This window comes from Periophthalmus magnuspinnatus, chromosome 15, assembly GCF_009829125.3.
Source record: "Periophthalmus magnuspinnatus isolate fPerMag1 chromosome 15, fPerMag1.2.pri, whole genome shotgun sequence".
In the NCBI taxonomy this organism is placed as follows: domain Eukaryota; kingdom Metazoa; phylum Chordata; class Actinopteri; order Gobiiformes; family Gobiidae; genus Periophthalmus; species Periophthalmus magnuspinnatus.
Window position 1 is genome coordinate 19038219 of NC_047140.1, and position 24016 is coordinate 19062234.

The 24016-nt window shown below is 38.0% G+C and overlaps 2 protein-coding genes across 2 annotated transcripts in view; both read right to left on the bottom strand.

Annotated features, from left to right (window-relative positions):
- The window catches only part of prdx3 (peroxiredoxin 3), a 254629-nt gene that overhangs the window by 202828 nt on the left and 27785 nt on the right, over positions 1–24016 (bottom strand). The gene's annotated exons all lie outside the window — the stretch shown is intronic.
- LOC117382805 (rab11 family-interacting protein 2) lies at positions 2573–23261 on the bottom strand. Its single transcript, XM_033980039.2, has 7 exons — positions 23064–23261; positions 21575–22137; positions 16447–16504; positions 15705–16056; positions 14292–14640; positions 12817–12889; positions 2573–7454 (listed from the first exon to the last, which is right to left on the bottom strand). The coding sequence occupies exons 2-7, from the start codon at positions 21925–21927 to the stop codon at positions 7227–7229; spliced, it is 1413 nt and encodes a 470-aa protein (XP_033835930.1). The 5' UTR covers positions 21928–22137; positions 23064–23261; the 3' UTR covers positions 2573–7226.

A 24016-nucleotide genomic window follows, 5' to 3' on the forward strand; every position in this document is an offset into this window, starting at 1 on the left:
CATCACACATTTGTTGGAAAATTCCTCAAATTACAAGGAATATGAGATAAAGGCAAAGACGCGATGGAGCTAATGGAGCAGGACACTCGGGTGACACGTGCCAAGAGCGGCGTCGGTGAAACTGAATCTGCGAAAGGCAATGACAATGAGTGCGACAATGAGTGTGCCAATTAGCTTATGAATACAACAGGTGACACCTACATAAAGCCCAATTACACTGTTATTTGTGTTGGATGGCACCACAGCAGACGATAAGTAACAAGCAGCTGAAAAATTCATCATGATGCTAAGGCCGCAAATGCCGCTAATCCCGTAAACAACAGAGGTCTTAAGAACAGAGCTGAGGCAGTGAAAGACGGGAAACTTTTGTAATCCTTTAAAGACATGGACTAAAACAAGAGACAGGGATCATTGCAGTACTTTTATTATGTTTTTGTGGTTTTGACACATAGATAAGAACAGGTTTGGTTTTAGGTTTGTAGTACCTTTCCAATACATTGAACTATTTCGGTAGGAAGTGGACGGTAACAAAGTACAAGCAGTAAAGTACTGTACCAAAGTTAAATTTTTAGGTATCTTTACTTTAATTAAGTAATTTCTACAGTGTATACTTTTTACTTTACTTTATATTTGAGAGCAGCTATCTGTACTTTCTACTTTGTACATTTTGTAACCGGACTGAAAAGTAAAAAGTACTTTTTGTATGATTTCAGGGGTTATTTTTACCATGTTTAACTAAAGTTTTCAAGTTCAAGCTTCAGATTTGAGCAAACAAAAATAATTACACAAAATGCATACAAAAAAATACAAAATTGATTGGTATTAATTTTGCTGTTGACCAAAATATGTTTAATTTTTGAACAAATATCATTAAATTTAACACTTAAACAAATTAAGAACACTTGCTAGAAATACTTTTAGTTTTTACTCCTACATTTTTAATTGGGTACTTAAATATTTTTACTTAAATAGATTTTTTCATTCATTTTTTTCACTTTTACTTGAGTAACGTTTTACCTCTGTATCTGTTCAGTGAAATTGAGTGCTTCATCTACCACTGTGTATTTATTCACATCAGCCAAAACTAATTAACATGTAGACTTTCCACGAAGGCTGGTTTATTGTATTATTGGGTACAATTTCACAAAAATGGAATATGCTCCAAGGAAAAGCAAAACTGGACACGTTGGTGACATAATTGCAATTTAATAATCTGATAACAAACTTTGATACATACACCTGCACTTGTTATTGATGTTTTTTATGGACTTATTTGTTTTGACTGTTTTTTCAGTTTGTGTTGTATTTTAAACAGAGCATGAAAAAGAGAGCCCAAGTGCTCTCATTGGGTCCCCTGGATAAATAAAATAAAAATAAAATAATCAAAAATGAGGTTAGGGTTAGAAGTAGTTACTAAGCCTGAATCATTCTTAATAAACGACATGTACATTATGAAAAACATGTATCTTTGTTCATGCCTTAAAATGTAGTTATTGTAGCGTTACAGTGTAAGGAAACGTGCCAAATTTCTTCTGGTTGTTTATTTTCTGAACACAAGGGCTACTGCAGGCTCTAACCTACACCAAAACAAGAGCAAAACAACAGAAGTCTCAACTCACAAGGGCCAGTCTCCAAAACAGACGAGTAATTGACCAATAAAAAACTCAACTGGTCGGCCAGTGCCACATATAAACGCAGTTACATGAACAAAAACGCATGAACTATTTACAAGAATAACAAAAGGTGTCAACTCTGAACTAAACACAAAATATCCGATCATTACAGTATTATAAAGTGTATTCCAGTCCAAATCCTTTTTATTTTAAGCTAAAATTTTATGTAGCCTCATTCATTTTGAAAAGTTACCTGTTGTTTTATGAGTTTCTAGAGCAGACTGGCAGAGCAAAAGCTGATTTCCGTGCGTACATTGGTTTAAGATGACAAAACTCAACGTGGTTTACTATCTGAAGCGTTTCTGCAAAAGTCAACCGTGTCTATAATAATGAGCAGGCCCTGTATTTGAAATTTCACCCTTGTTCCTTACAAATAGTCATTGTCCTTTTAGTAAATTGGTGATGTTTTCCCCCTGAGGTGTGCTGTGGTCACTGTTAAATTCATGGTCGGTGTCGTGTGCAGAGACAACACACGGGTCAAAGGTGAAAGGTCACGATGTCACCCTGCTTCGTGGAGGGAACACTCGAACCACAGAGCAGAGACCTGTACACAAGCGTCCCTATTCAATAAACATCACAATATGGCCGCTGCTAGCATAGGTCAATTACAACAGACTATTAACGAGTCCTTTTCCTCGAGGCATGGGAATTTTCCAACCACAAAAGCTAAAGTGGTTTTTAGTAGTCTCAAAAAAAACAAAAACATCACAATTAAAACGCTGTAATCAAAGTGTAATTAATTGTAAATAGCTTCTTGATTCAACGACAGGACAGGTGCAAGTGAAAAGGAGCGCACTTGTTGAGCAGATTAGCATAGATTTACATGGCTGATGACCTCCAAAATATGTGGTTTAAGTGTCTCGTTTGATTGTTTTACATTAAGAAGAAGAACTGAACCGTTTTCATTCAAGTGGGTTTATTGAAAAGTCCAATACAACCGATTGCATCTCTTCTCCAGTGTTATACAACAAAATTAGGTGAATAACGTTTCTAGGCTAAGTTCTCGCTTCATTCATTGGCACATAATTATTTTCCAGCATAAAGGAGCTACAGTGTTCTATAGTGTCAACAGGCCCTTCACAAAAGTCCAAGCAAACATTCACATCTTGCATATGGGCACCTTCAAATGTACTAGATTAAACAGCATAAAATCATCACATTCATAATGATTAAATACAGGATTGTGATAACAATAGTACAGCTGGTCCTGAAAGCACAATAAAGGGGAAAAAAAGTATCATCTTTGGTCCAACAGAAAAATAGTATTAAAAGAGTAAAATAGTTATGATACAAGCATTCATCAAACTGGTAAAAAGGCCTTACGTTAAGCACATGGAATAATTCAATCATAAATACATCGTCAAGTCAGTTCAGTTTTTTTAGTGCCACAGCTTAATTTGAAACCAGTGTACACGTTAGTAGAAAAAAGTTTAGAAAGTCAACGCTCGCCTCCTTCAAAAACAAAACAACAAAATGTGCACTACAGTATATCACGTCTCAGCTGTAGAGTTCACAATCTGCTGGTTTCCACCGATCTGTTACTGCTTTGCTTGGAATGTTCCACAGTATGGCATTAAACTATCTCCGTGAAGTCCAGTTACAGACCCTGCTCACTGCACGAAGTCACTTACAGGGGTGACTTCTTGCAGTGAGCAGGGTCTGACAGTTCTGACCTGTAACTGGACTTCACAGAGATGAGTTTAATGTCACACTGTGCGATGCAAGATGGACGTTTAAAGCCATAACGCGGAACATTCTACGAAAAGCGCTGACATCTCCGTGGAAACAAGTGGATAGACACTCTAACCAGAAGTGCACGTTTGATTCCTGGGCTTCTAGGGCTTGATTAAAAAAAAAGAACTGACATTGAAATCCACACCAGAATCATAATAAAGGCAAACACAATATTATCAGTAATAAATAGGAAGACTGTGGCAATAAGTTTGTATCTAGCTCCATATAATTCTGCAATAAAAATGTCAACGTTTAAAATTCCAGAGAGCTTCAAAGCAATGAAAATGTTACAGTACAACCCTATTGACAGCATTATCACCAAGAAATCAAAACACAAGTGCAGTTAATCAGAACATACACAAAGACTGCCATAAATTAGTGCGACTTAAATTATGCAAATGTTTAAAAATAATTACGCACCTTTCCAAATGGTTAGAAAATTGTTAATAAAATTAGAGAGGAAATAAATGAAAAGCGTAAATCAAATACAGCAATAAAACTACAAGATTAATTTGAATGAACTTATTTTTGTTCTGTCCCGGGCACTTTGTTATTCAACATTTGAGGCTTTATCAGTCGCTCATAATTCATTCAGTTCAATAGGAAGCAGGTGTACAATCACAGCAGCTCAATGGTCACAACTTTAAATCATTTTGTACATATTTTGTTGAGGGAAAAATAACAATTATAAATCTTTCTGTTGATAATGTTTGAGCCAATTAAATATATTTGTTTTTTTGACATGTGTAGCCTTTGGATTAAATTAACTGCAAGTCAAGCTATTTTAAAGTGAGTTTGCAAAGTGTCTGTTCAATAATTACAACGGTATGACAAGTCTTACATTTTAGAAAGTTTAAAAAATAATAATCAAGTTCAAGTAACCTTGTGTATCTACTTAATTACTTCACATATTCTGAAATTGGTTTTGGGCCTTCCTGTTTCTAATGTATGTGTTTAAAAATCTTACATTGTGCAAAAGGAAATACCTATAGTTTACTGTAAAAGAGTACGATGTAACTTTTGTGGTGGAGGGTCTGCCACTTGCTTGTTTCCATGGAAATGTTAAAGCTTTGCCTGGAATGTTCGACAGTCAGGTAGGTTTAAACAATAAAAACACGTGTATTTGAATAAAGGCAAGATCAATACATTTAAAATGGAACCTCCTCAAGAAAGTTGTTGTTTTTTTCTTCTAAACAATACTTTTCTTTAGTATTCCTTAATTAGTCCTTAACAATTAGTTTAGGAAGAAAGTACCATGAGAAGTTAGTTTCCACTCATGAAGATTTGATCATTAGGAAAAACACATCATTTTCACAAATCCAGCAAAAAATCCCAATAAAAATGTTTTTGCTTAAAATATTGGCAGACGACACAGAACATACTGACAAATTTTAAGAATTGTTACAAATAATTAAAATAATTTCTTTGGAAGTACCAATGCGAAAGGCAAATAAGATCCAGTGGAATGGACTGGACACACACACAAAAAAAAAAATTTCAAATCACAAAGCCAAAAAAATACATTCTGATTTTTTTGGCCCAAATATCCCAAGATGTAGCATCATTTGAATCATTTCAGCTTTTAAAACTGTTAAAAAAGAGCAACATTCATACATTTAAATAATTAAGGGCATTGTCATTGATAATATACAGTAAATATGTTGTGATTTGGTGTCATACAGTGTAAAGGCCCCTCAAACACACTCATGTCCATTTGAATGAACAAACCCCACTAACAATCAAAAAAGCAGTGAATATTAAACAGTGACAACATTGAGTGTGAGATCAGTGTTTGTACAAAGCACATTTTAACACTGAGTGTGAAGTTGCTACATACAGAGATCAGTGTAAACCTATGAGGCTGTGCACTGCCTTTTTACAAGTGAAATAGGGCTGTGTGATCAGTGAAACTCTCAAACCTATTTTCTTTCATATTTACATTTTTGAGAACAATTTGTCAACAATATCACACATCCCTAAAGTAAATACTTAAAGTACTTTGAGTTTGAGGTGTGGCAGAGCTGTACAACTATTAGCCATCATTACAACATGTAAGTTTAAAATGTTCATGCAAATACAACAATTCTCAATTGTTAAATAAAAATTATAATTTTAAACTGGTTCAGTGTGTCAAATTTATATTAACATTTTGAGTAACAAATTACTAACCAAGTAATGTACTTTCAGTTGCAATCGATTTACCGTTTACATATGGGTAGATATATTTTCAAATTAAGAAAAAATAAAAACTGGGCATTCATTAAATATTATAAATAAAAAATAGAATAGTAGACACAAGGACTTACTAAAAATTATATTAATGGAAAAACCCTAAGCAGTTTGCAGCTTTAAAGTGAGAATGTAGCGAGTAATAGGGTCCAGTGTTACACCAGAGTATAAACATGATGAAACTGAGATGCCTTCATAAAAGATTGTTCTGCAAACGTCCCCAAGTGCAGCATTGTGTTACATAAACATCTATAGACAAGGAAGGGCACTCAATCTGCAGGCAGTAACACACACTCTCAGGTTTTTAGCGTAAATCTATGACATAATTAAATTGTAAACAATACTATTACTAGCAGTTTATAAAGGAACACGCTTATTGCACTTAACGTGAGAGTCTGCCATAAATAACATGATTCCAGTGGTAGAAATGTCCTCTTCTTTATGAAAGTTGAGATACACCAGATGCTGCGGTGATATCCTTCTATAGCCCTGTTTCCTGTAATAGACATACCTAAAGTGATTCATTTGGGGCAAAGGGGGAGAGTTCAACGCATCTGCAGCAGGGAGGAGCAGGGCCTCATTTAAGACGTCAGTGTAAACCAGATAAAATAGAAACTTTAAAATGGAAATTGGTAAACGAAATACAGCTTCATTACAGCCAGGTCATTTAGCATAGGCATTTTGGCTTGTAAGTGTAAAATGACCATGTCAGTACCATAGAAATCTGTACATAGCAATAATGTAAAAATGTTTGCTTATCCACTAACTTCAAATGCATGTACAAATGTTATTAAGATGTTGACAGAGTTTACAGGTGCGTAATGTCAAACTTAAAAGCCTTGTACCTGATATTTTCCCCATGAAACCTGCCCACGTATAGTAGATATATTGTATATGCAGCTCTTGACATCTAAATAAATCTGCCGCGTGCTGTCTGCATCTAATTAGAAATATTGTCCGATTGTCAGGACGTGTCGATCGTGTTGCTAGTTGTTGTTAGCTTTACCATCACGGCAAAACTCCGCACTGGTCTGAAACTTGTGAAAAGCATTTATAAATTCATCATGGTGGATAATAAGGAAGTTTGGAATGCATAAAGTAAGAGGAATAACTCTGGACCATTGCAAACTGTTAAAAATTAACAGTTGCAGCTGTTTTGCACGTGTTTAGGGCAGTAAAAATCAGGTACAGTGCCTTTAACTTGAAATAAAGTTAATGTTTTCAAAAGAGCTCAAAAAAATGTAAAGAAAAAAAAATGGTTACACCTTTTGCACAACTACAGCCAGTAGCATAATCATGGTTACAGGAGCAAATTGTAAAACTTAATTTGTAAAAAAAAAAAAAAATGCTTTAGTACCTTAGCACAACTAAAAATGTTTAAAGCAACAAAACTGGAATTTAAGAAATGACATTTGTGCCATAAAAGCCACAACTTTTCATTCATTAAAATAGCCAAACCATTCAAAAGTCTATAAAACCTACATTCACTCATAAAAACTCAACCACATTTGGCTTCCAGAAGTCCCATTTGCTCCCATTCAATGCACTGTGTAATATACTGTTATCAAGTCATTCCTCTAGTCTTTACTTTCATTTTTTGCCAAATTTGCCTGCTTTTTTCTTGACTTCATACGGCGTGCGCAGAATGCTGGGAGTCTCCTCCATGACACGGACTAGCAGATTGTCGATGTAATCCTCTAGCTCCCTTATATGGGCGTCCTTCTTCTTCACTATCTCCTTCTGTTTGACCAGCTCTTGGACCACTTCCTCAAATGACAGGTTTTTGTAGGCAGCTGCGCTCTCCACGGGGGTCCCAGCCTGGAGACGCAAGCAAATGTTATGTAGAGATGTGTATATATGTAAGGACAGTGGCTCTTAAGCTTTCCAAGTACTAAAAAAAATATCTGTCCTTCTTCGTACCAACAGATATAATCCGGGTGTATATCAGGTTTAAATTAGGGCAAAACGTGATCATAAATGAGACCACACCATAACTACAGTAAATAATGATTAACCTAAAGGGAGAGAAAAAGACACATAGATTTGATAGACTTTATAAATTAAACATATGATTTTAAGAGCTGCTTCCCCCTCTAATTATTCTCAAGAAAATCAGTCTACTGTGTGCGGTCTGAACATAACATCACAACTTTTAGCCTCTGCACACTAGGAAGAATGCTGTTAGCTTGCTAGTTGTTGTTAGCATTACGTTACCATGGCAGCAAACCTTCGTTCACTGTGAAAAATTAGGATGCCATAGTAATGCATAAGGTAGTGAGGACACGGCAAACAGTTTAAATGCAACTAATTCTGTTTTTCAAGTTTTTAAAATAGTAAAAATCAGGTACAATCTATTTAACTCAACTTAGAGACAAACTGTGTTATCTGTATAAATAATTGCTTCTTATACTGTTTGGCAATGTATTTAGACAATTAAATTAAATCAGATAAATAAGGAGCGACTTTTCTTCTAACCTCACAGCTGTGTTTTACTGTTTATTTAAATGACATAAACGGGTGTATGGCAAGTCAACTACTATCTGGCAAGTATGTGATATGCCAAGCTTCTTCTTCACACATACAGAAATAAACTGTAGTAATTAGATGTGTCACAACCCATCATATGTTTAGGCCCGTCTCTCATTCTCTAATAAAGGCTAATTGGGAGCAGTTAAGACAAGGCACTTCTCGGGGGAATTAGCATCAACATGTCAATAAACCAACAGCATATGGTACGATGCAGAATTGACTCACGGGGAAGCAGCTCTGATGAGGCCTGCCATATCAACTATGTGAGATTATTCAGTTAATCAATAATCGAGTTAACAGAAGTCACAATATCAAAACAAACTTAAAATAACAGTCACAATTTTAGAAGCAGGATTAAGTCATTTCAGTTTAATCTCCAAAAAAGTAAACTTATTTTTTTTATCTGGCTGCTCATTTCACGCTGATGAATTGTTCAGAAAGTTTGATTTCATAAAGTTAGTTACATAAAAGAACAGATATGTATTACACAACAGTAATGGGATAAAATGAAGGATTTCTCTGTTTGGTCATGGGGTCATCATTGTTGGGGTGATAATTATTAAACTGCTATGTTTCTTCTCACAATAACCACAACAATAATATTTTTTTATATTATGACATCGCTGCTGTCTGTTCATTTTGTTTTTAACATTCAGGTTTAATATTAGTATCATGTTTTTAATCAAATTTCAATTGAGATCAAGGCATTTTTAAGATCAGCTTGGGTCTTTTTAAAGATGATGTCCACAGCCAGTTGTTAGTAAAATCATGTTTGTAGAAGAAAACAGACTTTGTAGTATTAAAGTATTAAATGGCAATGAATATGTATTGTTTATGTTCAGAAATTAATAGTGAAAGCCATTCTTATTTGTTTTTAATAAGGCAAAATGAAAAAGAATCAGAAATTAAGACTGACCAATACGAGGGGAAAAAAGATTTTGTTATCATATCGCCCCAATCCTATCTCCCGCCATCAAAGGTCATGATCAAAACTCCCTCGTGTAACGTGAGCCTCTGTGCGCTCTCTGCCTCCTGTTTGGAGCGGTGTAGTACAGTATGTGCAGATCGTATTGCCCGGCTGTGAGAGGAGCTGTAATGGTTTTTAATGAGGGGCACTTTATCGCCCCCTTCTCCCCCTCTTCAAAATACCACTCTTATCATCCTCCACTCCCACACAGAAACCAGCCTCGACCGCTGGCCAAAGACAATGCTTTACCTGGTTTAATCTAATCGCCCCCGACAACCAAAAGGCTACTGTGTGTGTGTGCGTGTTTGCCACTCATGTGGGGACTCAAACATTTCGGACATGTTCTTTTTGGGGATCATTTTTCCTTATATGAAACTACAGAATGTGCCTGAAGTTTATGATTATCAGATGGTTCAGGTATTAGCAAGTCTGGTTAAAGATGCACTGCGTAACCTTTGTTAAAGGGATCCACCACCTGCTTGTTTTCTGCTTGTTATAACTGTCTGGTATGTTCTATTGCAGTAGGACATTAAACTTATCCTTAGATTCTATGAGTAGGGTCACCTCTCCAAACATCTGACCAGTAAGTTTCCCAGGAGTCATCAGCTTGTCTCCATAGATTTTAATGCCACAATACATTACATTACAGGCAAAGATATAACAAGCAGAAAAGTTACTTAATGGAGAGTATGAAATTTAAATGATCCAATGACCTGTGATAAAAATGGGTTGGATTGACATGGCCTGTACATTCTTGGCAACAGTATTTATTAGTAACAAAAAAACAACCACATGCAGCCACAGTTGCCTTGGGGCTGACTTGATGGAAACTTGGCCACTGACTGTCTCTCCGGGTGACCACAACCATAACCAACATACTACATTCACAAGGCAAAGTGGGTGAAGTGCCTCTAGTGATAAACCGAGCTTAACAGACCACCTGAGCTATTGTTACCCCAGCATGTCCCAGGTTAGGGCAGTACTAAGTAACACAAGACACATGCACTGGAGTGTGTGTGTGTGTGTGTGTGTGGGGTGAGGTGAAATGAAATATTTTCCAGTGAGATTAAATGCCCCGTTGTGAGGAGGGTTTGAAGAACAGAGGCCAGTCACTGATTCTGAACAAAACGAACAGAGCCTGAGGGAACGTGATATACTGTAGGACTGTAGACCGCACACACCAGTGGTTACGGAGGCTGTGATGTCATCCATTAATTTAAACGGCCGAACTCAAGTCTTTTAATTAGGGACTTATCAGGGTTATTGGCCCAGGACTGACCCTATTCTGACCAGTGGGCTGTAATGTAGAAGTGAGATGGTTGCAGAGTTAGCCACGGGGAGAAACTGGCGAATGTGCAACTATGTTTTAGTAGAAGCAGCTCGCTAAAACTTGCTTTAAAGTTGAGTACCTGATTTTCACAGAATTTTATGACAGAATGACGCATGTATTTAAATCTTACAAGTTTGAAATTGTTTTATAAATCAATGAAGACAGCGTGCCATGGCCTGATTTTTGTGAAAAAAGTTGGGTGATGCAACTTTATTGATGATTTATAACTGATACGAATTTTGTATCAGTTATAAATCATCAATAAAGTAAAAGTAACAAACTTCAACTTTAATTTTTAGCGATTTATAACAGTAACGTGTCATTATCTTTCTGATGCATTCTGTACCTTCACCTCTTCTATACTGTGTCCCTCTATCTCCCTCCCCCTTTCTCTTCTCTCTTCCCCACCACTCTCTCCTTACTTCTCTTTCTCTGCTCACTCACTTCTCTACTCACAGCTCTCTTCCTCTTTCCTACCACCGTCTATTCATCGTCCTCTCTCACCTCCTCTCGCACCCACCACTCTCCCTTCATCAATCCCCTCTCTTTTTCTCCATCTTCTCTTCCTCCCTTCTATTCAACACAACTCAACTCTACCTCCCTCCATAATTCTCTCCCTTTTTTCTACACTCCCTGTCCCTCCATCTGCCTCTCTTCTTTCTCCCTTTCCATTTCTCCCTTCTCCCACCAGCCATCTTCTATCCCTTTCTCCATCTTTACATCTCTACCCTTTTTCTCCTCTCCTTCCCCTCACTCTCTCCATCTTTTTCTCCTCTTTCTCTCTCTCAATCTTTCTCTCCCCCTTTTTCATGCTCTTCCTCTCTCCCCCCTTCATGCTCTTCCCTCTCCCCTTCTTTCATACTCTTCCTCTCTCCCCTTCTTTCATACTCTTCCTCTCTCCCCTTCTTTCATACTCTTCCTCTCTCCCCTTCTTTCATACTCTTCCTCACTCCCCTTCTTTTATGCTCTTCCTTTATCCCCCTTTTTAATGCGGTTCCTCTCTTCTCCTCTTTCATGTTCTTCCTCTCTCCCCCTTGTCATGCTCCTCCTCTCTCCCTCTCTTTCTTGCTCTTCCTCTCTCCCCCTCTTTCATGCTCTTCCTCTCTCCCCCTCTTTCATGCTCTTCCTCTCCCCCTCTTTCATGCTCTTCCTCTCTCCCTCTTTCATGCTCTTCCTCTCTCCCCCTCTTTCATGCTGCTCCTCTCTCCCCCTCTTTCATGCTGCTCCTCTCTCCCCCTCTTTCATGCTCCTTCTCTCTCCCCCTCTTTCATGCTCCTCCTCTCTCCCCCTCATTCATGCTCTTCCTCTCTCCCCCTCTTTCATGCTCCTCCTCTCTCCCCCTCTTTCATGCTCTTCCTCTCTCCCCCTCTTTCATGCTGCTCCTCTCTCCCCCTCCCTTTCATGCTCCTCCTCTCTCCCTCTCTTTCATGCTCCTCCTCTCTCCCTCTCTTTCATGCTCCTCCTCTCTCCCTCTCTTTCATGCTCCTCCTCTCTCCCTCTCTTTCATGCTCCTCCTCTCTCCCCCTCTTTCATGCTCCTCCTCTCTCCCCCTCTTTCATGCTGCTCCTGTCTCCCTCTCTTTCATGCTGCTCCTGTCTCCCTCTCTTTCATGCTCTTCCTCTCTCCCCCTCTTTCATGCTCCTCCTCTCTCCCTCTCTTTCATGCTGCTCCTCTCTCCCTCTCTTTCATGCTCCTCCTCTCTCCCTCTCTTTCATGCTCCTCCTCTCCCCTCTCTCCCCCTCTCCCTCCTTCCCCTGTGGTTAATTGGGGCTTTTAAACCTCCTGAAGCCTGCTGCTGTTAGTGCTCGGTGTTGTATACGAGGGGCACATGTGCGATTACCATCAGCCACAAAGAAAAGGTGTGGAAAGCCATTATCTCCACTCATCTTCTCATTTAGCCATCACTTCTACTAGCGCTAACTGGTAACTGCCAGATTTGCTGCATTAAAGCTGCCAAAATCTTACTTCTAATTTGAAATAACACCCTAGACTATTACGCACAATTATCTAAGTTGTATATAATTATCAAAAGTTGTCATTTTAAAGCATTTTTTTTTAAATCCAATTGCAATGCACTATCTGACCTAATAGACTTAACACCGTTTCACAATACAATCAAATCAGGCAGCACTGATGCACTGCTAATTAGCTGAGTTTGAGTTTTCAAAGGCCTAAAAAAGATCAATGTTGCCAGCTGCTCATGTCAAATAAACTCTGCAATTAAAAAGACTGTTGATGTAATGACATAAGAGTGACTAGAGGAGGTCAGAGCGCGTTTTTCTCAGTTGTCAAGTAAATAAGGGAACACGTAATAATATGTTTTAATGAGGAAGGTCAAACTATGTTAAACTTACTTTGTTCTTCTTGTCTTGATTGTCTTTCTTTTGTCCAAATGTTCCGGCTTCGCTTCCGGCGGACTTTCTGTCACTGCAACATCGCCACAGTATGAAATTAGTGGAGTAAACTTTGTGTAACTTGAAAAGAAAGTTAATTCGCTCAGAGCTTAAGTAAACGGGGTTATGCGTATACGTATGAAACAATGTGCTACTCAAGAATAATGTGGTGTTGTATAGAAGAGAGGATTTAGTAGAACATTAAAGGATAGAGATTAAAGATAGTGGTCAACATGTTTGGCAATGCAACTCATTTAATAAAACAAATTGTGCAGAATTGTCATAAAAATGTGTGTTGTTCAAAGCAATTAACAATAGGATGTTATTAAAACTTGGAAACTACACATGTTTACCTGCTGTAGGCCTACTTAAAACTACTTACTACTACTCCTACTCCTACTACTACTACAACTTTACTTTTCATTTCTCCACATTTTGATTTTATCTAAAGGTAACACATGTATTAAATCAATGTAAGATAGATACGTTTAATGCCATACTGTAAAACATTCCTGGCAGAGCAATGACATATCCATGGAGACAAGGAAGCAACAAACTCTGCATCAGAAATATTACATAGCGCACCTTTAGCACATAACCTATTATAATTTCATATTCCCACCCTTCCCATGTTGTAACTGCCCAGACTGGGGCTGTATGGAGACGCTGCAGTAGATGATGGACTGAAGCGCTCACAGATAAATGTTTAATTGTGTGGTCTATCGCTCTGTGGATCTCATTACTGCAGCTCAGAGGGCCTCCTTATCGAGCCGGACCCTCTAAAGACCCTCTAATGACACCTTCACACTGATAAACCAGAACTTAACCACACCAAGTCACGGAAATACACAGGAAATACAGGGAACCAGCTCGGCACAACTGTTTGAACAATAACAGTTGACAACCCAGGGCCCAGGGAGCAGATGTCAATCAGTGAGGTATTTAAAACTTCACCAGTGCTGTCAAAAAGATACCCCCAGGTTAGGGTCGCCCCACGGGGAGGGATATAACTGCTCCTAGGGAATTTATGCTGGAGGAGCTGTGGTAAATATGGCAACTCAGTGTGGGGTTGCATAATATAATGACTGAAATATAACAGAGGAAATGTTTAGAATATGTAAGGTAGTACTAAGTTGAACTAGTTTAATTGCTTATATTTTATAGTATTTTTGTATTTGTGTCTAGGCTTGAACCTTAAATTAGCACTTGCGCTATTAATGCTTAAAACAATGCTTAAAACAATACATCTTGTCTAAACCAATGTTATTGCTATGTCTATTAAAAAAAGAACCTTCTCTGTTTGATTTGTAAAATGTAATATTTTTGTTATTATTCCTCTTTTCAAGGGGTTGACATTATGACTATCTCAAAATCTTAAAAAATATGCGGTGTCAGTGAGAATGAGTGATTATCTGTGTGTCTTAAAAAAGCAGCACCTCGGTTTAAAGTTGGAGCTGAAGGGGTTGGTTTCTGCCTGCTGCCCGTTGCTGGTGAAAGGATTTGGGGTGCGCAGGTCTCCGGTGCTCCCCAGTTTTCCCCCGTTGGTGGTCTTCTTCCCGTCTTTCTTCCCAGTCACTCTCTCCAGCAGACTGACCTTCTCCTTCTTCTCCTTGTTGGGCCGGTCAAACAGCTGCTGTCCGCCCCCCTCGCCTTCAAACGGGTTGCGGTTGCGTGGGAGCGTGGCGTACTTCTGTGGCAGTGCGTCTGTGATATCAGTGAAGGGGTCAACGCGGCCCTCTCCATCCTGGAAGTCTGGCACTTCACTCTGGGAACGCCGGTGAGGCCCTATGGACAAACACAAGATACAAAACTTATATCAGCTGCAAATAATAATAATAATAATAATAATAATAATAATAATAATAATAATAATAATAAGCACCTTTAATGATACCCAGAGTACTTGTGCTGGATTGTATTAGTACTATTACATTAGAGAATATAACACACACTGAGGCAAAGGTCTTTTACCTGCACAATGTAAGTAACAAATCTGATAAGAGTCTAATAATTAGTAATAAAACTGCAAATTTTTCTGATGGAGGGTCTGCCATCTGCTTGTCTCTATGGATTTCTTATTGATTTGCCTGGATTTTTATGGGTGTTTTTAACATTCAAAAATACATTGAAAAAACATCTACTCTTACTGTGGGTGGGGTCAGCTTCCAGGCTAAACAATAATGCCTCTAATGAGACAAGCAAAACTACCAATTCCACCGGGTGCACAAAGCTTTAGATTGCAATGAAGAAGTGAAGTCATCAGTGTTTGCTATATTTAATAAGAAATGCTGTATTTTACAATCTTACAGGCCCAGGAGAAAACAAAAGGAATAGGGAGTTTTTTTTTTCGAGAACCAACATTATTTTTCTGATGAACAAGGATTAGGCTGGTGGTCTTGTTTTGAACACAGCACTGTGGGCTACAAGAAAAATATGAACCACTTATCTTTATAATGCTTTTGAATTATCATGACCTTCCTTCAGATTTATGTCAGACCGTGTCTACATTTGATATATGGTCTGGTAGTTATTACATAGTCCACAGTTTGTTCAGGTTTTATTTCATGCAAAAGTGTCCAGTTAAAATGTAAGTTTATTTTTTATTTTTTTTACTGGGGTTTTAATTGATAAAGAATTACTTTACACTACTGATATTTAAAATTTCTCAACCTTATTTTTTGGTGGTCAGCTGTATGTCGGTACCAAAACCATTTCTCTTTGGGGGTGAATAAAAGTAATTCTCACACCATAACCACTATAGATGCTTTATGTATTATTATGATACTGTAATGAACTTGGCTTGGTCATCTAAAAGAAGAGCAAAACAAAACACAATCTGAACTCCTCACCTCCAGTTTCCTCTATGGAGTTCATGGAGTCCAGTTTGGGCCTGAAGTCTTTCCCGATGAGATCTGACATGGAGTGAGCCGCAGACAGTTTGTGACCTCCAGCCAAAAGAGGCCTCTTCACTTTGGCCTCAGCCCCTGCTGCTGGGGCGGATGGCGGTGCGACTGGGGCTCTGGGCTCAGAGTCCAGGGCAGAGCGGGGAAGAATGGCAGAGGAAGTGTCAGAGAAGCCACCATCATGCTTGCGACCTTTGACCTTGTGTTTGAGCTTGAAGAAGGGTGAGCGCGGCTTCTCTTTCATGGACAGGTCGAACATGCTGGCTGTCATGTTGTTCCTCATGAACTGGATACTGACCTGGATTTACAGATGAAAGGACACAAAATCTAATTTGTGTGTTACAATTATTATTAGAAGAAACATCACAATTTAACGATTATTGACGATATTGACAGCATGACCAAACAGTGAATCTTTATATTTTTTCTTTTTTCTTTCATTGTTGTGGTCTAATATGTTATTTCTTTAATATGTGATCAGCTTTAAGAAATCAAGCTTTGTGAATGAAAATTTAAAAGGGTGACATGAACAGCTACATAGAAATGCTCTTTACATGTTGGTTTTCTTTTCAGGGAGCAGATTGAATTACAATAACTTTTACAATCCTCATGTTTAATTATTACGTTCTATATTATATTGTAATCACTATAATAAAGATTATTGATTAACCACATTATCTTGTCCTACCTGGATACGCCCACGCTCCTTCTTCTTGGCTCCTGGTTTGGACTCCAGTGGGTACCAGCTACAAGGAAAGCACAAAGGATTGCAATGAGTTTTAATTAGGGGTGAGCAAGCAATATTGACAAAAATGTACCTTTTGATATTTTTTGTATGTATGCCGACACCATTATTCAAACAATATTAAACGATATTATGAAATGGTGCTAAAACATGTTTAATTTTTATTTTAAGTATCACCAATTTGTGAAATGACAATAAACTTTCCAACAAAAGGGAAGTTTTGGAAGTTTACTACATGTTTTTGTGTTTTGTCTTTGTTTTCATCAGCTCCTTTTTTCCAACATTCTTTTACTTGTCACTGATATATAATTACACACATTTTTCCCTGTACCATCTCTGTCTCATACCACTGTTCTGTGGAGGCTTATGTGAGATGTAGCAGGGTCATTTATCTAAAACTAACATAATTCCTGAAAAGCCCAGTCAAATCCGCTAAAAGACCATCAAACAATATGACAAATGGTGAAAATAGCCCAAATTCTCTCTAATGTGCTCTGCCTACTTCTTTGTGGGCAACACTGAAAGGCCTAATTTGAGCAGACTAATCCATAAACGCAGCGGCTTAAATCATTTGACTTTTTACTAGTGAGAATGCTATTTATTATTCACAGGATAAACATTATTCTTTGCAAAACTGAACATAGGAAATAGGCTCCTGCTGAATAATATAGACTTTTTCAGAGCGCTTTTGGCACCTATTTGTTTAACCTCTGCTTTTTCAGCTGAGAGTAATGGGATTTGTGCCTTCACTGTGAGCAAAATAAAGTGGCATTTGCACAAATCTGGCCTTTGTTCAGAAACGCAACGACAAGCAATTGGGAAATTGCAAAGCCACGGCGCGGGGCACACCAACAGTTCATACATGCTAATGAGAGCGGCCTCTGAAACAGACCAGGGAGGAGTCCAAGGAAACAAGAAGAAACTGGACTTTAGGGATTATAATTAGGGTGCAGAAATAGGTTTGAGGAATATTTTAGCTTTTAAATATATTTTTTTGATTTTGTACTTTATATTAGAACTGAGTGATATAACCTTTTCTCTTCATACTGATCACAATTTAGATTTTTTTTTTATCCTATTAAAAACCAACAAAAACCCCTGTGCTCCGCTCCTCTGCTCCTTGTGTGGACCCGGGCCGCTCCTCTCCTGTATCTGAGCTCAAGGCCAAGACAAACCTCCACCCAACCTCCCCCTCACCCAGGGACTGCTGGGAACCTCCGCACAATCAACAAACACAGGTGCGCGATAATTACCCGCCTGCTTACTCGGATATCAGGCCTCCTCCTCAATAAGGTTCAATATCGCCGCAATGGGCCACGGTGACCTGCTAATATGGACTCTAGATACTGTATCAAGGGTCTAGCTGCATTGTCAGAGTGGGTTTAACCAATGAGCTAAGAGCCAGAGGATTCACAGGGGGGAGAGGAGCTTGAGAAACTGCACAGCCCTGAGGTGCATCTGCAAATACAAGCAATCTGCGCTGATTAGGACGTATTGTCACTGTCCTGGAGGACGGCACAGGGGAGGTATGGTGGAAACATGGACAGGCTAATCAACCGCAGATACACTTGTGGTGGTCACTCTCATGTAATGTAATGGTGAGTCAGTCTATGACCCCGCTTAGACCTGGGTGTAGTCAAGACCTCATCATTGGATCATTTCTGCAATTTGGGTTAACTGTCAAAAGAATTATAGACGCTCCTTCAGATAACATCTGAACAGGGAAGAGTGAATGGAATTGTTTTGTAATATTGTTTTTTAAGCCAAAGTTAAATCTGTCAACTGGACAAAACATTGTAAGAGGAAGATGTTTGGTTGCTCATCCAAGGCGCTTCTTCAGTTCTGGTCAGATTACTGGTGGACACTGCCTTATATCTATCTGAAGGGAGGAGCTAACTACACTGAAACTGTAAACAGCTATTGTTTACAGTTTTAGCCTTAATGGCCAACATTCAATCTTTAATGCCCATACTGGCTCACTCTATTGTTCTCTTTGTTTTATAGGGCCATTAAAGGTTGTATGTCGGCCTTTAAGGCTGAAACTGTCAATGTGTCAATAGCTGTTTACAGTTTCATGTATTTAGCTTCTCCCTTCAGATACATATAAGGCAGTGTCCACCAGTAATCTGACCAGAACTTAAGAAGCAGTTTGGATGAGCAGCGAAAAGTCTTCACTCCTACAACATTTTGTCCAGTTCACAGTTTTAATTTTGGCTTTTACTACGGATCTGACCTGGACGACTGAGGGATTACACAGGCATATTGTGTCCATATTTTTCATTTACATACACTCCAGTGTAGTCATTTGTATTAAAATTGCAATATAGTTTTATAAGTACTGCAATAGAGTGATATTTTGTGATATATCTTTTACTTTTTGACACAATGCTTTAAGTTTATGTGCTTAGGTCTGTCACAGTATTTACTATATCGACTTATCGTTCAATATATGAAAGATGGTACAATATTTTTCAGCCTCAATATTTATCATATGTACTTTTTGTTGTAATATAATAAGATTTGCACCGTAGAGGGGTGAATAAGTTCCTTTTATGGCTGGTGTATTCTGCTATTTATTTGTTGCAGCTCATGTCTTTTAATGGCTTGTAAAATAAGGCAGGCACAAAAATATGTGCCTGCCTTATTTTTCAAACCAGTCAGACACTGAATAAATAAATAAACAAATAAGTAAGTAGCACAGACCAAAAAACAAGATTAAATCAAGGTCAATTCAGGACTTAGTTAGGAAATAATACATAATATCAGGCTTCTTCATTTGAAAACATTATTTATTGAAAAAAATGTTGTGTGATGTGATACAGCATTGATTAGATTGAATATTGCAGTATTGATACTGTAATGTGCAGCCCTGACTGGACTGCAGTAGTTACTTCTGTCGCTAACAAATAACTTTGAGCAAATGTGTCTGGTGGATCAATTGTATCCTCAAAAATACCACAATAAAGTCCACTTTAAAAGGCAAAACAATACAATGTATAAAATGGTATTCAAATTATCTGGCACAATGGAAGGAGCAGTGAACTAATTAAGACTAAAATACAGGCCATTGTCACACTGCCATTTCCCCACTAGTCTAGTACTAATATGTTCTTTGCTTCTTTTAGCCTGTGAGTCTGGGTGGGGCACAGTAGCACAATAAGTAAATGGACAAAGCTGACACCTACATGACAAACAGCCATTCACACAGCATTCCTTTATTATGGGCAACAAATCCTCATATGTCTTCTTATATGTCACTGTGTTTGACTTGGTTAACAATAACTAAAGGTGTGACACCCCGACATATTATTTTGTCTTATTTGAGTGAGTTTGACTATGACAAAAATGCTAATTAGTGCACCTCACCCAAGTAATAGTTACTTGAAAACAGTATGTATCTTAATGCTACCTCATACCTCGTTAAGTGGCTAAATATTTCTATTTTAACCTTTTCTTTGTTGTTGAATGATGTGGAATTTTATCGTGGTCCAACTACCATGACAGAATATGGCAAGCCCATCTTATCTATTAGGCATGTTCAAGAGTCGATACGTAAATTAAACAAAGGCCCAAAACAGGTCAGGCCTATTGTAAAAGGCGTGCACACCAAACACATTCAAGGGATTTAAAAGCAGCTGTTTCTATAGAGATGACTAACAAGACATGTTCAGCAAGCTCCACTAGTTTTAATGAGGTGCACACGGCAGCAGTCAACATGTCAGTAATCACTCTAAAAATAATCTCTCAGTAGCCATTTTGTAGCTAAGTCCAAAACATCAAGATGGAAAATATTGCCATGGTGCTAACTGGACATTAGCTGTAGTTTATTCAGTCGCTAAACAAATAACTTTGAGTAAATGTGTCTGGTGGATCAATTTTGTCCTCAAAATGCCACAATAAAGTCCTCTTCAAAAGGCAAAACAATACAATTTAAAATGGTATTCAAATTATCTGGCACAATGAAATGAACAGTGAACTAATTAAAACTAAAACACAGGCTATAGTCACACTGCCAAAGTGTTCAAATACATGGGTCGAAAATAGAAAGAGGATATTAAATGTATTTGTCATGCCATCACCCACTGTGGACTCAAATACTATGTCTGTCTGCTTAAGTTTGACACTTCCTCTTTTGTCTATCCTTGTGTAAACAAAGCATGAATCTAATACTTTTTTGATCCAAGTGTTATTGTAGGCGAGTTGGTTTTCATAGTGGCGTTGAGAGAAAAGTACTATAGTGGTTAAATAGAGGCCTGCAGCCAATAGTACGTCAGTAAAAGCATGTGGTTTGGAGCTGAGTTCAGACTTTGGAGGAGAAAATTGGACTAAACTTGTGTTAAATGGCACTGATTAAAAATCAACCTTGTTCATGTGAATTTTAATAATAAAAGGCATTTTTTGTAGTTTTTAATAAGAAAAAAAAAGTTATTTCTATCAAAAATCATGATTTTTTTTTTTTTTTTTTTTTTTACAAATTGCCCCGTCACATTTTAAAAATAAACAGGAAATGAAATTGATGTCATTTTGTTTGTAGGCAAAAGTTGATTGTTGCACAAAGTGTCAGTGAGCTAGCACTTGCATATAATCATACTATATGCTAATAAAGGTAACAGTTTTGTCATTGTATGCAGTGTAGTACTAGTCTCAATAGTATTATAGAAGTAAGGCAACCTTTTCAAAACTTATCCTTGTCATTGAAGGGAATGTTAACAAAACCAGTGCATGCTCCATGACAGATATGACACAAGTTACATAGCTTATCTTTTTTGCAATGCTTGATAAAAAATGAAACAGAAACAGAGGGCAGTACAGTTACTGTATTTAAATATATTGATGGCATCCTGGCAACTATAATCTTAGATCATCAACTGGAAAAATAGTTCTGATGCAAGTAGTGATGCAAGTAATTAAAGGAGCATTTTTTAAGTAATTATTTTTAAAGTGAAGTAAAATCTACGCAGACTTGGAAGTTTAGGGTGGCATACGTCTGTAGAGCATTTAATTGGTTACCATCATTCTACAGGCAAAAATGTGTTGTTATATTGTGTTATTATCACACTGTGGTACTCACTCAAGTTTCTTCCGCTCCTTGTTGTCAAAGATTACATTGAGATTGATGGTCCTCTGCCCCAGGAACTTGTCCATCCCGACGAGAGAGCGGTGCATCACTATGAGAATGAGTTCGTACACCTCGGGGTTCCCCTCCACCAAAAGTCCAGGTAATTCAAATGAAGCCTCCTCTCTCCAGACAGGGTTAAGTGTCTTCTCTGCCACCGATGTAGAGTACTTCTCTTTGCCCAACTGTATAATCGTGTAGGCATCGTTGGTGCCATTTTTGCCCTTCGGAGATAAACCAGTGGCTTGTAGGACAGTGGCTTGGACATGGGTTGGAAACCACTTTTGAGACTGCTCACTCAGCGACATTATCAGTGTTTAGACAATAACCAGAAATTCATGCATTTATTTCTAATGTGCAAAAAGCAGCAACATAATTTCTTTGCCGTTAATTGGATATGTCAGTCAATTAAATGGTTATCACGATATTAGGCTATATACAGGTAAAGAAAGGTGTGTCAGACTGAGTGAGCTTCATTCTCTGCCGCTGCACAGATGTCCAAGCCACTCGTGAGTCATCTGAAAGAAGAACAAACCTATTCATCAAATTTCCCAGAACAAAATGAGTCAAAAGATCCAAGACGAGACATTTAAATACACCATTATTATGGGTATAGTATACTTAACTATACAGAGCATAAACCACCTGTAAGAACTTGTAATTTGGGGTTATTATTACAGACTCTAATCAAACATGTCTCCTGCAGAGGGATGATGTGAACTCAACATGCGACCGGTGATCTCAGTCTGTGTCACACTGCAGCTAAACTATAGTCTCCCGAACCTAGGAGGGCATGTTTATTATGTTTATAATGGTTTAATAGCCTTTCACTAATGATAGTGTCCATCCCTTTATAATGAGCAGACATTTAAGGGGAAGAATGTGATTAAAACTTTAAAAAATGAAATAAAACATCCAACTTAGTTTTGTGACAAGGAAAGTGCAGGTTAGAATTATCCTGAGCCTACTGAATAGATACACAATCGAAACTACAGTCGGATGTTACTTGTGAAGCCAAAAACTGACCAGATAAACTACTACAATAAATATTATGTATGACTGTTAGTTGTGCTATTGTCAGAAAAGTAAACGACTCACTGATGTTATAAAGACAATGATAAAATGACAATATAGTCAATTTATAGACTGGAAACATACATACATACATATTATTTACAGTGAACCTGTTCTGAAGGAGGCGACGAGTACTTGACAGACAAGTCATTCCTTGAATCTTTACAGCCGTCATAAATGTAACGTGATCTGAAATAACCTGCCATATGAAACAGACTTCACGGGTGTTATTCTAACCATAATTTCGCATAAACAAGTACAGAGTAGAAATTTGTATCGTTGATGTCGGTAATACTGCAGCATAAGGACAGCTACATGCGGCTAGCTGGGGAGCTAACAGGCTGACAACATTATGAACATAACGTCTTACCTCGGTGTCATTTTCACCGAGTTGAGGAAGACATTCAGCACAGAGGAGCCGGTCTATGCAGATTCCTTCATGCTGTGATTTAGGTGGCAAAGAGCGCCCCAAAAGACTTATTTTCAGCGGACACTACGGCTGCCCATTGCGGTCCCACTGCAATGTAGCAAAGGCGAGCTGTACTTCCTGCTTTTCCGTCACTTCCGCACCACCAGCGTCAGCGGCGTGCAGGTATGTAAAATGTATGTAAAGGTCTACAAAAAGGAAAATAAGGCTGTTAGGTAACTAGGCAATTCTATCATTTCAATTTTATATTATTTCAGATATAAGATATTGTAAAATAGTTGTTGCTTATTGCTAATTGTTAAATAGAGATATTGTTGTTAAATAGTCTGCTTGTCATGTCTTATTTGCCAAATGAAAAAAGGCAACTTGTAATGAAAGTAAATAAAATAGTAGTATAGTATATATAGTAAATAAAAGTCAACACTTTGATATTGAGGCAATATGTTTTACTAAGTTTTACACTGTTACAAAATAAAATCACCTATGCTATGGCTTAAACAGGAATCTATTTTCTTCTATGCATGTATATATGTATTTATTTATTGTGGTGTGGTGTATGTATGGGTTTGCGTGATGAAGACTCCTTGAACCTTGAAGTGTAAAATAATGATTTACCTATGTTATAATCAATTACTAGCTACCAGAAAAAAGCATAATATCCATCCATCCATTTTCTTCCACTTCTCCAGGGCCAGCTCATGGGGACAGCAAGGATTCCTAGACTTCCCTCAACCCAGACACTTCCTCCAGCTCCTCCGGTGGGACCCCAAGGCGTTCCCAAGCCAGCTGAGAGACATAGTCTCCAAAGCCTGTCCTGGGTCTTTCTCGGGGGCCTCCTCCTGGTGGGACATGCCTGGAACATCTCCCCAGGGAGGTGACCAGGAGGCATCCAAAAC

What these genes read in the sequence shown, in the direction of transcription:
- LOC117382805 (XM_033980039.2), bottom strand. Translation starts at nt 21,927, where the DNA reads ATGTCGCTGAGTGAGCAGTCTCAAAAGTGGTTTCCAACCCATGTCCAA. An exon ending in AGGAGCGTGGGCGTATCCAG is followed by an intron (nt 16,057 to 16,446) that starts GTAGGACAAGAT and finishes CTGTAAATCCAG; the next exon opens with GTCAGTATCCAGTTCATGAG. An exon ending in CTCCATAGAGGAAACTGGAG is followed by an intron (nt 14,641 to 15,704) that starts GTGAGGAGTTCA and finishes GTTTGTCCATAG; the next exon opens with GGCCTCACCGGCGTTCCCAG.